We start from the raw sequence: 13,377 nt of genomic DNA on the forward strand, positions 1-13,377 counted from the left end.
GTGTATTCGTGTAGGGGGGGGGGGGGGTGGTGTGAATAGAGAGTGTGCGCATTCGTGTAGGGGAGGGGTGGTGTGAATAGAGAGTGTGTGCATTCGTGTAGGGGAGGGGTGGTGTGAATAGGGAGTGTGTGCATTCGTGTAGGGGAGGGGTGGTGTTTATAGGGAGAGTGTGCATTCGTGTAGGGGAGGGGTGGTGTATAGAGAGTGTGTGCATTCGTGTAGGGGAGGGGTGGTGTGAAAAGGGAGAGTGTGCATTCGTGTAGGGGAGGGGTGGTGTGTATGGAGAGTGTGCATTCGTGTAGGGGAGGGGTGGTGTGTATGGAGAGTGTGCATTCGTGTAGGGGAGGGGTGGTGTGTGTAGAGAGTGTGTGCACTTTAGAGCATTTTCGCTCTAAAGTCACTAATTGACAAGCATGTCAAAGCGAAACCCAAAAAAAAAAAAAAAATTTCCTGTTTGCGTGCTACGTGGACTTTAGTAAAGCATTCGACTGCGTCCCTAGGGCGAAACTGTTTGAAAAACTGAAAGCAGTAGGTGTTACTGGGCGTTTCCTCGACATAATCCAATCAATGTACTCAAATGACAAGTCTTCCGTAAAAATTGGAAGCTCCATAACTGAATCCTTTCGATGCTACGCAGGCGTGAAACAAGGCTGCATGATTTCGCCAACGTGAGCGACCTCCCAGAAAAACTAAATGAAAAATACCGAAATGATATTGACCTAAACGGTGTGCCATTAAGTTGCATTCTCTATGCCGACGACTTAGTTACCCTATCAAAATCAGCAAAGGGCCTGCAAGAATATCTGAACAGCCTCGAAGAATATTGCAAAGCATCCGAACTATCCATCAATCTAGATAAAACAAAAGTGATGATTTTTAATAACACCGGGAAAACTATGAATAATTACCGAATCTTTTACGGAACTTATAAAACAGAAAATGTCAAAAGTTATAAGTACCTTGGACTCCATTTTTGCCCTTATGGAAATTTTAATTTGGCTAAGGAGGAGCTCAAAAAGTAGCATTAAAAGCGATGTTCAAGTTAAGAAAAGAAATGGGAGAGCACTTCAGACAAGATATCAAACTAACTCTCCGCCTTTTTGACACCTTGATACAACCAATCCTACTTTATGGAAGCGAAATATGGGGAGCGGACTACAAGGGGAAGTTAGAAAAGATCCAATAGAAATGGTCCACACCAAGTTTCTAAAATGGCTTCTCGGCGTAAAGCGATGCTGTAGCTCGAACGCGTGTAGGGCTGAATTAGGACGATTCCCTCTCAGAACAAAAGCAAAGTGTAGAGCGATCAAACTTTGGCTTAAACTTTCAAACAACAATGGGAATAACGAAAAACTCTCCCGCAAAGCATTCGCTACCATATCTAATTATGAAAACAAGAACTTTTGGCATAGAAAAATTAAACAAATACTAGACCTTGCGGGTAGGAGCGATATTTGGCTGACTGACACAAACACTCCCGAAGCAACTTACAGTTTTCTTCAACAAAGGCTTTATGACATTGAACAACAGACATGGCTTAGCTCTATTCAAAATGACAACAGAAAAGATCAAGCCCAAAAGAACAAATTGCGTACGCTCAGAAAGTTTAAACTGTCCCACAATTTAAAAGATTATCTAACGGACGTAAAAAATATTGACCATAGGATTGCCCTTACTAAATTCAGGCTAAGCAATCATAAGCTAGCAATTGAAACTGGAAGGTATGAAAAGCCATATAAAAAACCTAACGAAAGAAAATGCTTAGTATGCCAGACAGGTAAAGTGGAGGATGAAGAGCATTTTCTGTTAGAATGTCCGGCCTATAAAGATGATCGAGATAATTTACTGGATTTCCTTAAAACGCATGCAGGTATCAATGGTAGACACCATGCCAACAAAGAAAATAACTTCGTCAGAATTATGGGATTGAGCCGGAATGTAAACGTGAATCGGCGCTTAGCGAAACATATTTTTGAATGTATGAAGGCAAGAAATGTGAAGCTTGATGACGACGTACGGTGACGTCACTTAATCATTCGAAACAAGAAAAAAAATGCAAAAGGCAAAGAAAGAAAAACATATTATTTGTGGATTTACGCCGATGTAAATGTTTTATAAGGTGCCATTAATAAAATATATCTATCTATCTATCAGTAGGGGAGGGGTGGTGTGTATAGGGAGAGTGTGCATTCGTGTAGGGGGGGGGGGTGGTGTGAATAGAGAGTGTGCGCATTCGTGTAGGGGAGGGGTGGTGTGAATAGAGAGTGTGTGCATTCGTGTAGGGGAGGGGTGGTGTGAATAGGGAGTGTGTGCATTCGTGTAGGGGAGGGGTGGTGTTTATAGGGAGAGTGTGCATTCGTGTAGGGGAGGGGTGGTGTATAGAGAGTGTGTGCATTCGTGTAGGGGAGGGGTGGTGTGAAAAGGGAGAGTGTGCATTCGTGTAGGGGAGGGGTGGTGTGTATGGAGAGTGTGCATTCGTGTAGGGGAGGGGTGGTGTTAATAGGGAGAGTGTGCATTCGTGTAGGGGAGGGGTGGTGTGTATAGGGAGAGTGTGCATTCGTGTAGGGGAGGGGTGGTGTGTATAGGGAGAGTGTGCATTCGTATAGGGGAGGGGTGGTGTGTATATAGAGTGTGCATTCGTGTAGGGGAGGGGTGGTGTGTATAGAGAGTGTGTGCATTCGTGTAGGGGAGGGGTGGTGTGTATAGAGAGTGTGTGCATCCGTGTAGGGGAGGGGTGGTGTGAAAAGGGAGAGTTTGCTTTCGTGTAGGGGAGGGGTGGTGTAAATAGGGAGTGTGTGCATTCGTGTAGGGGAGGGGTGGTGTGTATAGAGAATGTATACATTCGTGTAGGGGAGGGGTGGCGTGTATAGGGAGTGTGTGCATTCGTGTAGGGGAGGGGTGGTGTGTATAGGGAGTGTGTGCATTCGTGTAGGGGAGGGGTGGTGTGTATAAAGAGTGTAAGTATTCTAAGGGGTGGGTGTATTACATTTGTTCAGGGTTAAAAGCTAGTCCCCCCCCTTCCTCGGGATCATGGGGGTGGGGGTTTCAAAAGTGCTTTAATAGCATTGATTTTACAGCCCGTCGACCCAACCACCTGCCTGACGCAATGAATAATGAGAGAGCGCCAGAAAACAGCGGGCCCTGTAAAAGCATACAAGATATACATACTCACTAAAAACAACAACGCAAAGTTAAACACCCTCTGTCAGCCGTCATTATCATCTTACGAAAAAGAATCGTTAAAGAATTGGAAAAGCATCCATTTCCATCGACTGATTTGCTAAAGCCAATGCGATATTTTCGCCTGAATTTTGTTGAATAAAATGTTCAAACTTTGTTTATATGTGGTTATTTTGAGATTTTAACACATTATGTGCATTCCAATAAATGAAAAAAAAGACAATTTGACCTTGATTCGAACCACCACAGACGTGAGTTCCTAGTGGTTAGGAAGTGAAGGCCATGAAGGATTATGGGTCTTCACCTTATTGGTCTTCACCATACGTAATAACCTTGGACTAACTGTGTACTGTGTTGGTATGGTGGGAATCCCCTTGGAGGTGTGACATCAATCACATATCAAACGAGCCAATCAGAGCAATGAATACAATCATGCGACCGTCACAAGCAGTGAAAGGGCTTCACACACGCTTCGACCTGCTCTTTCGGGATATTCTCCTTAGTAAGGAGTAGCGATAGCGGTAGTAGTAGCGAGTAGTCACTTGCGCATAGTCATGGAGTTTCTACTCGCATTGCTAGCGCTTTCGTGCGGTTGTTCAGCCCTTCATTTACAGCATGGAGGAATCAGTCATTCGTCTCGATCGTCGAGCGAGCCGCCAGCAACTCTGGAACACTGGCACGAGCTTCCCGAAGTACATATGAATGTTGTGAGTACTGTCCAAGCTTTTAGCTCCCTGACACCTCCATCTATCGCATTAATTAGAAATGTATTTACAAACGTGCTCGTGAAAGTGATCAGTTCCATTTCGCAATGTATGGCCCATGCGTAGAGTTGCGGTTTCGAATTTCTGTCTTTGTTTACGTTCTTATAGACACGCCGCTGGGCTTTCTATCTCAGAGACAAAAGTCCATATTACAAACAGCTACGTAAAATTGACAACGCGCGCGAGGATGCTGAATCAGAACAAAGAAGACACGCTTATCTTGTGTAATGTGTTGGAACTATTGGCTTTTGGTAATCAAATAGAATTGCTGTCGAAATTAGCATCATCTCAGTGAGGGTGATTATGTGTAAAAGGTATGGAACTTGTTTACACGCGTTAAAACCTCACACAAGCAAGTTTGGGTGGCAAATTCGAATATAAAATGAATATTTTCTTGATTCATTCTGATCTCAGTATATTTGGTTATATTTAGAATCTTAAATTCCTTGAAAATCCACAATAGGAATCACATGAGTTTTGTCATGTGAAGGCAAGGGTCAGTCGTACTCACACAAGTGCCCTGCTTGTTATTAGTTTTAGTAATAATAATAATATAAAAACTTGATGCCAATAAATACAGATCACGGTATAACGGGATAACTTCTAATATGTATGCCTAGCCGGCATTCGTAATATAAGACATCATCACAATATCTATAAGCACTAATAAGGGACATTAACAATTTGAAAGAGTTATTGATTCAAATATAACTAAAAAAAGACTAATTGTTCCAAATGCAAATTTGTGTGATTTAAAGAGAGTCTATTGTTTCATCTTGACTTTTAAGCTTTTGCATTCGGAATTAATATACTAGCTAATGCACTAGTCAATTGAAACCCCACCCCCATGGTCCCGGAAAAAGGTGGGAGGTTAGACTTTGACGCTGTACAAAACCGAGAAAAGCCCCCACCCCTCGAGACAAAACAGCAGTTTAATGACCCTACCCCTTGGGATGCAAACTATAGGCAACCACCTAGCAACAAGTCATCTTAAATAAGCTTTTTTTATCTTTCAAAGCCAGTACACTTCAGTGAGTACATTTGTACCAATTACTATGAAGATAACAGTTACAAAAATAGATGGAAAAATAAATCATCTTTATCTGGCATTATTTTATTTTAATATTCGTTTTTGCACACGTCGCCGTGCAGCATGCCACAGGCTGATACATGGAATTGCTTGCTGCAGAAGAGTCTCAAGCCAGAAACTAACATGATATTTGTGACACTATTCACTTGTCCCAAACCCCAAGGGTGGGGATAAGTCTTATAGTCAAAAACTGTCAATTCCCCCACCCCCTCGGGACAGATTCTCATTCAAAAGTGTTCTAAACCCTCACCTTAACCCCACACTTCCCCGGGACCATGGGGGTGGGGGTTTCAAATGACTGGTGCACAAGTTACCAAATTGACTAACTAGTGCTTAGGCGAGAAAGTTTAGTGGTATTATTTTAAAATTTGATAGAATAAAACATGCTAGTAAACCAAATGTAGGGGCCACTCGCCCCTTTATTTCATTTAACAGTGTATTTATTATTATTATACTAGTAAAGCAAAAGCTAGTTGTCTGATTGATTTCTCACTCTGAAATTTGTTAACTAGTATGTTTTATTCTATCAAATTTTGAAATAATACCATTAAACTTTCAAGCCCCAAATTAATGGTAAGTTTATTTGCTAACTTTAGCTAATGTCTGAATTCCTGGTATTGCATCAAGTTCCTTTTACGATATCTTAATCAGAAACCAACTGTGTGGAGGTGTCGCGTAAAGAATTTGCGGAGCTTGTTAACCGGGACGCCAAACAATCAAGGCAATAAATATAAAGAGTTAAAACATTTGATTAAAAATGCTTGCAAATAAGTCACTGTTATCAGCCGCCATTGTCACCCAAGAAAATAGCAAGTTCGTTCCAGCCAGTCGGGGTCTGTTTGTTTCAGCAGTTGGGGTCTGTTCGTTCCAGCCAGTCGGGGTCTGTTCGTTCCAGCAGTCGGGGTCTGTTCGTTCCAGCAGTCGGGGTCTGTTCGTTCCAGCTGTCGGGGTCTGTTCGTTCCAGCAGTCGGGGTCTGTTCGTTCCAGCTGTCGGGGTCTGCTCGTTTCAGCAGTCGGGGTCTGTTCGTTCAGCACTCGGGGTCTGTTCGTTCAGCACTCGGGGTCTGTTCGTTCCAGCAGCCGGGGTCTGTTCGTTCCAGCAGTCGGGGTCTGTTCGTTCCAGCAGTCGGGGTCTGTTCGTTCCAGCAGTCGGGGTCTGTTCGTTCCAGCAGTCGGGGTCTGTTCGTTCCAGCAGTCGGGGTCTGTTCGTTCCAGCAGTCGGGGTCTGTTCGTTCAATCACTCGGGGTCTGTTCGTTCCAGCAGTCGGGGTCTGTTCGTTCAATCACTCGGGGTCTGTTCGTTCCAGCAGTCGGGGTCTGTTCGTTCAGCACTCGGGGTCTGTTCGTTCAGCACTCGGGGTCTGTTCGTTCAGCACTCGGGGTCTGTTCGTTCCAGCAGTCGGGGTCTGTTCGTTCCAGCAGTCGGGGTTTGTTCGTTCCAGCAGTCGGGGTCTGTTCGTTCTAGCAGTCGGGGTCTGCAGGTTCTATCACTCGGAGTCTGTTCGTTCAGCACTCGGGGTCTGTTCGTTCTATCACTCGGGGTCTGTTTGTTCAGCACTCGGGGTCTGTTCGTTTTGGCACTCGTGGACTGCTCGCTCGAGCAATTGAATGTGTTTGTTACTTCGCTTTGTGATGCTCATCTAGTGAGGGTCCAATCGAGTATTCACGTTACCTGACTTGAATTATTCTTTTTTATCGCCTGCGTATTACACACGTCAAAACTTCGCACATAATCATACCAAGATATATATTAATAATTTCAGACCCAGCTGATTCAATATAATGGGTACCCTGTGGAGGACTATGACGTCACCACTGAGGACGGCTATATCTTGTCAGTTCAGCGCATCCCATATGGGCGCGAGGGCAAGTGCAAAGGAGTCAAGGACAAGCCAGTGGTGTTTCTGCAGCACGGGCTACTCTGCTCAGCCACCAACTGGGTGACGAACCTGTACAACGAGAGCTTCGGGTTCATCCTGGCCGATCAGTGCTTCGACGTCTGGTTGGGGAATGTTCGCGGGAATACATACGGGAAACGACATGTCAAGCTACCTGTAGATTCCGATGCATTCTGGGACTTCAGGTGAGGGGACAGATATAGGTGGTGGAATTAACGATTTGCACTTATAAGTCACGTGAGTTTTCTAGTGGCGAATTCTTGCAAAATAAACACAGAAATGGCTGCACCCGTCTCGCCAGAAAGCGACAAAAACATTTGATGAAAACATTTAAATGAAAACAAGCCCTTTCTAACAAAGAAACTTTCTGGCTAATTCGTAAGCGCTGGATACGAGTTTACTACCCAAAAAGTCATGTGATTTCTTTAAGGCTACAGTCATGTCATGTCATGTCTTGTTTATCCCAATGTTTTGTTATGTATCCCAATGTTAAGTTGATCTAATTTTATTTCTACAGTTTCGACGAGATGGCAAAGTACGATCTCCCAGCAATGATCGACTTTGTAACCAAGACGACAGGCCAAGCGTCGCTGTACTACGCCGGTCATTCCCAGGGCACCATGATCGGCTTTATTGCGTTCGCGCACAATCCAGCGGTCATCCAGAAAGTGAAGGCCTTCTACGCACTAGCCCCAGTCTCTACCGTATCCCACATGGGAGGCGCGCTGAAATATCTTGCCTATCTATCCCCTGAGATCGAGGTAAGGTATCTTGCCTATATATCCCCTGAGATCGAGGTAAGGTATCTTGCCTATCTATCCCCTGAGATCGAGGTAAGGTATCTTGCCTTTCTATCCCCTGAGATCGAGGTAAGGTATCTTGCCTATCTATCCCCTGAGATCGAGGTAAGGTATCTTGCCTATCTATCCCCTGAGATCGAGGTAAGATATCTTGCCTATCTATCCCCTGAGATCGAGGTTAGGTTGAATCTTGAATCTCAATCACGTAAACCTTTGTGATGACTGAAAATTACATCCTTTATATCGAAGTGTGATTGAATCTTGAATATCCATATCACATGAAGTATTCAGGCCCGTACCCGGGGGTGAGGGGGGTGCAGGTGGTGCGAAGGCCCCCCCTTACAACGGCCGAAGGTCTACTTTCGGTTCCCAATAGACGTGCTTTTTGTAGACAAAACTATAAAGCATTAGCTAGATCACTCTGGTAGGTAGCCAAATCCGACAATAAACGTCCCGTGGAGATACTGCAAAGGCATAAAAAAATCCCTTTTTGTTTTTTTCGGGGATGGTCAGATTTTTATCAGAGAACTTATTCCCTCCCAATGTAGTACACAAAAAATTAGTAGAGAGTAAAATTACTTTCTTTCTAGATGTCTTATTTGATTCATGAAATCCTTGTTAAAACTCACCGAATTGCGTTTCCTCTATCTTTTACCTCTATTGCTTGACTCTATAGTGTGACTCTGATGTTTGCCTATTTTGCGTGACTATTTTGTGACTATATTGCGTGACTCTATTGTGTACTACATTGCGTGACTCTGTTGCAGTTTCTTTTCAAAGTCCTTGGAGTGCGTGACTTCCTGCCGACAGACGACGTCATGCGCGTGCTCGCTGACCTGGTGTGCAGACCGGACTACATTCGCGTGGTGTGCTCCGACTTCCTCTTTCTCATCGCAGGCATGGACCGCTCTCAACTCAACGAGGTACGTGCAATAGTGACGTCACTTCCGGTCACCTGAGAATCACGAAAACTGAGGAGCTCTGCGCCCACCCTCTCACTACTATACGACTTTGGGAAAGCTTTTACAAATCACTCAATAAAAATGGAGAAATTGCTGGAATTACATAATTACGGACACTAGCATACACACATTGGCACCAGTCGGGCCAAGACGGGACGCTAGCACAGTCTATTACCCGTGCAGTTCGGCAACCATGGACAGCTGTTTCGTCCTTATTAGGACTCTTCAGCATGGCATAGCCGGTTTGCCTCAGTTAAACTTCATCGGCAAAAGACTGCAGGGCGATTTCGACTCGAACGAAGTGCTTTAAACCACAGCTTAGATCCATGTGGGATCTAGAGCTGCGACCGGGCTAGCGTGATGGCAATTGTGCGGATCACGCATGCGACCTTTGCTAGTCTAAAACTCCGTCGGATAGCCAAACTATCCTTGCGAGTATGTATACATAAATGTGGACTTTAAAAGCACACTAGCATACACACATTGGCACGTGGATCTGAGCTGTGGTTTAAAGCACTTCGTTCCAGTCGAAGTCGCCCTGCAGTTTTTTTTTGCCGATGAAGTTTAACTGAGGCAAACCGGCTATGCCATACTGACGAGTCCTAATAAAGACGAAACAGCTGTCCATGGTTGCCGAACTGCACGGGTAATAGACTGTGCTAGCGTCCCGTCTTGGCCCGACTGGGCCAATGTGTGTATGCTAGTGTGCTTCTAAAGTCGACATAATTACGGCTGACAGAGACTGTTTGAGTACATTTCTATGCTTTCCGTGTAGACGGTTGCTTTTAAAAGACTGCTTTTTTGTGTGTCAGACTCGACTTCCCATATACATCTCACACACGCCCGCGGGTACATCAGTGAAGAATGTGGTCCACTTCGCACAAATTTTCCGCGAGAAGAAGTTCCAGATGTACGACTATGGCAGTGCGGAGAAAAACAAACACAAGTACAACCAGGTAATATAATGATATGATAACAATTATGTTAATTATGATAATGATGATGGTGGTGGTGGTGGCGGCGGCGGCGGTGGCTGAGCGGCTTGTCGGTTAACGTCATTTGATTTGCAGCTGACAGCTTATCGCAGATAATATTTGAGAACAGAGGGCTCTCACAAGAGTCATGGGGACAACTTATGGCAGAAAATGTTTGATAACCGAGGGCTCTCACAAGTGTCCTGGGGACAGCTTATGGCAGAGAATGTTTGATAACCAAAGGCTGTCACAAGAAGCCTTGGAAGGAGGCTACACTAAACATTTCATTCTCTCCCTGTATTAGGACACTCCCCCACAGTACAACGTGTCAGCGGTCAAGGTACCGTCGGCGCTGTACTGGGGAGGCCATGACGTTCTTGCCGATCCTACTGATGTTAAGGACCTGCTGGCTAAACTGCCCCACCAGATGTACAACAAGTACCTGCCCACGTGGGACCACTTGGACTTCATCTGGGCGCTGGACGCGGCAAGCCTTGTGTACGATGACGTCATCAGGCACATCAAGTCCAAGGAGATGGAGGACGCCTCATAGATTATGACAAGATCCCGTGGGGAGGGGGGTGGGTGGGGATTCCAGTTCTGAGGATAAAGGAGGATCACTAATTCCCGAGGGGGAGGGGTTACTCGGATAGGGGGGAGGTACCCTGGGATCTCGCACCACCAAAAGCCTGACAACGCCACGAAGGAATGCCGACGGTAGGGCCGTGGCGCTGCTCGGCCTTTGGCTCGACAAGCCTTTGACACCCAGGGTAGGGGGGAAGGGGAGTTTGGGGGCTTTTATTCCCATGTTGTCATTTTTTTACTTGTTTTTAGTCATTCGATCTGGGATTAGTCAATTAAAAAAATCATCTGAATTATAAATATTATAGTTTTTACTTACATTCGTAGTTGGGAGTCTTCAAAGATAATTAACTGTTCCCAAAACCTGTTATTGTTACCGGCCCTGACAAGAATCCTGAGCATTCTTACCTTCCTTCTCTTGCTATCGTTCCCCCACCCCCCCCCCCTCCCCCCTACGTACCATCGTTGCACACCAACCTTCCCCTACGTACCATTGTTCCACACCCCTTCCCCCTTACAACCCTTGTTGCACACCCCCTCCCCCCCTACGTACCATTGTTTCACGCCCCTCCCCCTAAGTACCATTGTTGCACACCAACCTTCTCCTACGTACCATTGTTCCATACCCCCTCCCCCTTACAACCCTTGTTGCACACCCCCTCCCCCTACGTACCATTGTTGCACACCCCCTCCCCCTACGTACCATCATTGCACACCCCTCCCTCACGTACCACTGTTGCACCCCCCCCCTACGTAGCATTGTTGCACACCCCCTCCCCCTAACTACCCTAGTTGCACACCTCTCCCCCTAACTACCATTGTTGCACACCCCCTCCCCCTACGTACCATTGTTGCACAGCCCTATAGAGACCTGCCATTTTCCCCCACCCCTCCCCTACCATACCAAGCCACCACATTGGTTTTGATAGTTTATTGTTCTTCTTTTAATAATAATAATTTATTGCTAAAAAAAAGTTTGTTGTACACAAACTGCACACATGATTACCAAAAATAGGCATATACAACATGGTATTTTAAAACTGCAACGTTTAAAGGGTCATAGCCCTATTTGTAATTCCGAAGGGCCTGGTGTTCAACTAAGGACGCAGGCAAACGATTCACAAATACCAGCTAGCTCCTTGAACAGCCCTTGTCGACAATACCTTTTGTTTCCATTTAACATTGGAAGCTGCATAATGTCACGCAACGAAAGCTGGTGTTGCGTTACATTAAAAGGCTAAAGCGAAGTCAAATCTCATTCTCGAGCTAGAACCGAGTTCAGGTTCCCTGGAAACTAGCATTTCTATTCGGATAACTCCAACTCGTTACTAACTTGCTCAAGGGTCCGACATTACAAGATTCCAATGCAGTCAATAGAAAACCATATGGCGAAATGTCTTTCTTTCGTACATAATATAATATGCGTGTGATGTATATATCCGTCGTTTTGTGCGGCTGCAATCGTCGGAATACGATCAGGCTAATCGGCCTGTACACGACGCTTTATGGCAGTATCGTTTCAGTCGTTGATACATCGTGTTGCACTCGGCTGCTCTCGGAATACGATCAGGCTAATCGGCCTGTACACGACGCTTTATGGGGGTATCGTTTCAGTCGTTGATATATCGTGTTGCAATCGGCTGCTCTCGTGGTATTCTCGGAAATCTAACGGCTCACGTTCGTACACATTTTGAGCACTGGGTGAAATGGTTGGCCCAGCATCTGTGAAATACAACATTTATAAAATTAACTAGTGTTTTTTTTATTATTATTGGACATCTAAGAGATATTTATAATTGTACTGCGTTGACAAAGACTCTAAAAGACGAGAATAAAAAGCGGCACATCTTTTTTTCCGGCCTTCCGTATTTCTCGTGTATCTGTGTTCCATTTTGCCTATCTGTTACTGTCTGTCCTTCCTTGCTTCCTCTTTCCCCCGTCTGTCTGTCTGTCTGCCCTTCCGTCCGTCTGTGTTGCCCGTCTGTCACAGTACGTCCATGCGTCCGTCCGTGTAACCACCCTTCTGTTGTGCCCTCCTATCCTGTCCGTCCTGTCTGTCCTGTCTGTCCTGTCTGTCCTGCCCGACCTGTCCGTCCGTCCGTCTGTCTGTCTGTACAGCCGCGCTTATTACACACCATAAGAGAGAACATTTCATCCATCCCTAACATTAAACCATCCCTTTGCCCACCCGGGAGTATACCTGATGGCAAGTAATCAGGGATGTAGCTTGTTAGAGCTTGGCCTCCATTCTTTCCTGACTATCGGGAAATTATATCATATTCGGCTATCCCCTACCCCTCTCCTACTTCCCTTTGCGTATTGCGGAACCATACTTACGGAGGAAGACTACAACATCCGCTACAAAGATCTATATCAGGTCTGACAGTTATCCTCTCTTGGTAAGTAGTGCTGGCTATTTGTTTCGTGGGCTCAGAAGTGGGCTTTGGTGTATTGCTATTGGTGGAAGTCTTCTTTGGTACGTAAGTAGGTAACCATGGCAACTTGGAAGTAGGTATTGATTTAGCTTCGTGTTTGGTTGTTGGGACTTCGAGTTGTCTTGTCCTGCCCATTCTTAAAAAGCGGTTTCCTTTGGATAAACACACCGATGGAAAGATAAACTGATAAATATCAAACATGCTGTACTTCCTCTGAATTGGCAATTAGGTTGGACACTGGGGCGAGAGACATCCCTGTGGTAATAAAAAACCGGGTGTTCCTGGGACTAGCCTCCCTCGCAGGCGTTTCCAGCGAGCGACGCCTGCCTAAAAACGCCTGCGAGGGAGGCTATCCTGGGACCAGTTCAAAGTGGTTGTCACGAAATACGAATACGAAACTTCCTGCGAGACCAAGTGAAATGTCATGATCTAGACAACCATAAACGCCCAAAAGTGCAAGCGATTAAATGTTTGAAGCCCATTGTTGAAACCCATATATGCTATAAAACCTCCCCCTAGGATATCGGGCAAGAGTAGATAAAAAAGCTGAAGCCTTTGACGAGAACGGAGACGTAAGAAGGAGAGCGCTCACACGAATGTGAAAACCACATGAACATTGGCGGCGTAAGCGGGCACATCCGGACGTAAGTGATCATAGACAGGCATCAGCGGATAAAGCTGGTGTAGTTAGT

At 45.4% G+C, this 13,377-nt stretch overlaps 2 protein-coding genes across 2 annotated transcripts in view; one reads left to right on the forward strand and one right to left on the reverse strand.

Annotated features, from left to right (window-relative positions):
* Positions 1-3,618: 3,618 nt before the first annotated feature.
* Positions 3,619-10,550, forward strand: LOC5506983 (gastric triacylglycerol lipase). Its single transcript, XM_001627599.3, has 6 exons — positions 3,619-3,887; positions 6,798-7,117; positions 7,450-7,693; positions 8,500-8,655; positions 9,507-9,650; positions 9,973-10,550. Exons 1-6 carry the CDS (start codon positions 3,735-3,737, stop codon positions 10,219-10,221), a joined length of 1,266 nt encoding a protein of 421 aa, XP_001627649.1. The 5' UTR covers positions 3,619-3,734; the 3' UTR covers positions 10,222-10,550.
* A 616-nt stretch (positions 10,551-11,166) lies between these two features.
* Positions 11,167-13,377, reverse strand: part of LOC5501374 (CUGBP Elav-like family member 2) — a 33,644-nt gene continuing 31,433 nt past the window's right edge. The window contains exons 14-15 of the transcript XR_007306707.1: positions 12,588-12,837; positions 11,167-11,972 (exon numbers count right to left, since the gene is read on the reverse strand). The gene's annotated coding sequence lies outside the window, so the exon portion shown is untranslated. The remainder of the gene's footprint in view (positions 11,973-12,587; positions 12,838-13,377) is intronic.

Source organism: Nematostella vectensis, chromosome 15, assembly GCF_932526225.1.
Source record: "Nematostella vectensis chromosome 15, jaNemVect1.1, whole genome shotgun sequence".
Lineage (NCBI taxonomy): Eukaryota > Metazoa > Cnidaria > Anthozoa > Actiniaria > Edwardsiidae > Nematostella > Nematostella vectensis.

What these genes read in the sequence shown, in the direction of transcription:
- LOC5506983 (XM_001627599.3), top strand. Translation starts at nt 3,735, where the DNA reads ATGGAGTTTCTACTCGCATTGCTAGCGCTTTCGTGCGGTTGTTCAGCC. An exon ending in ATCTATCCCCTGAGATCGAG is followed by an intron (nt 7,694 to 8,499) that starts GTAAGGTATCTT and finishes ACTCTGTTGCAG; the next exon opens with TTTCTTTTCAAAGTCCTTGG. An exon ending in ACCGCTCTCAACTCAACGAG is followed by an intron (nt 8,656 to 9,506) that starts GTACGTGCAATA and finishes TTTGTGTGTCAG; the next exon opens with ACTCGACTTCCCATATACAT.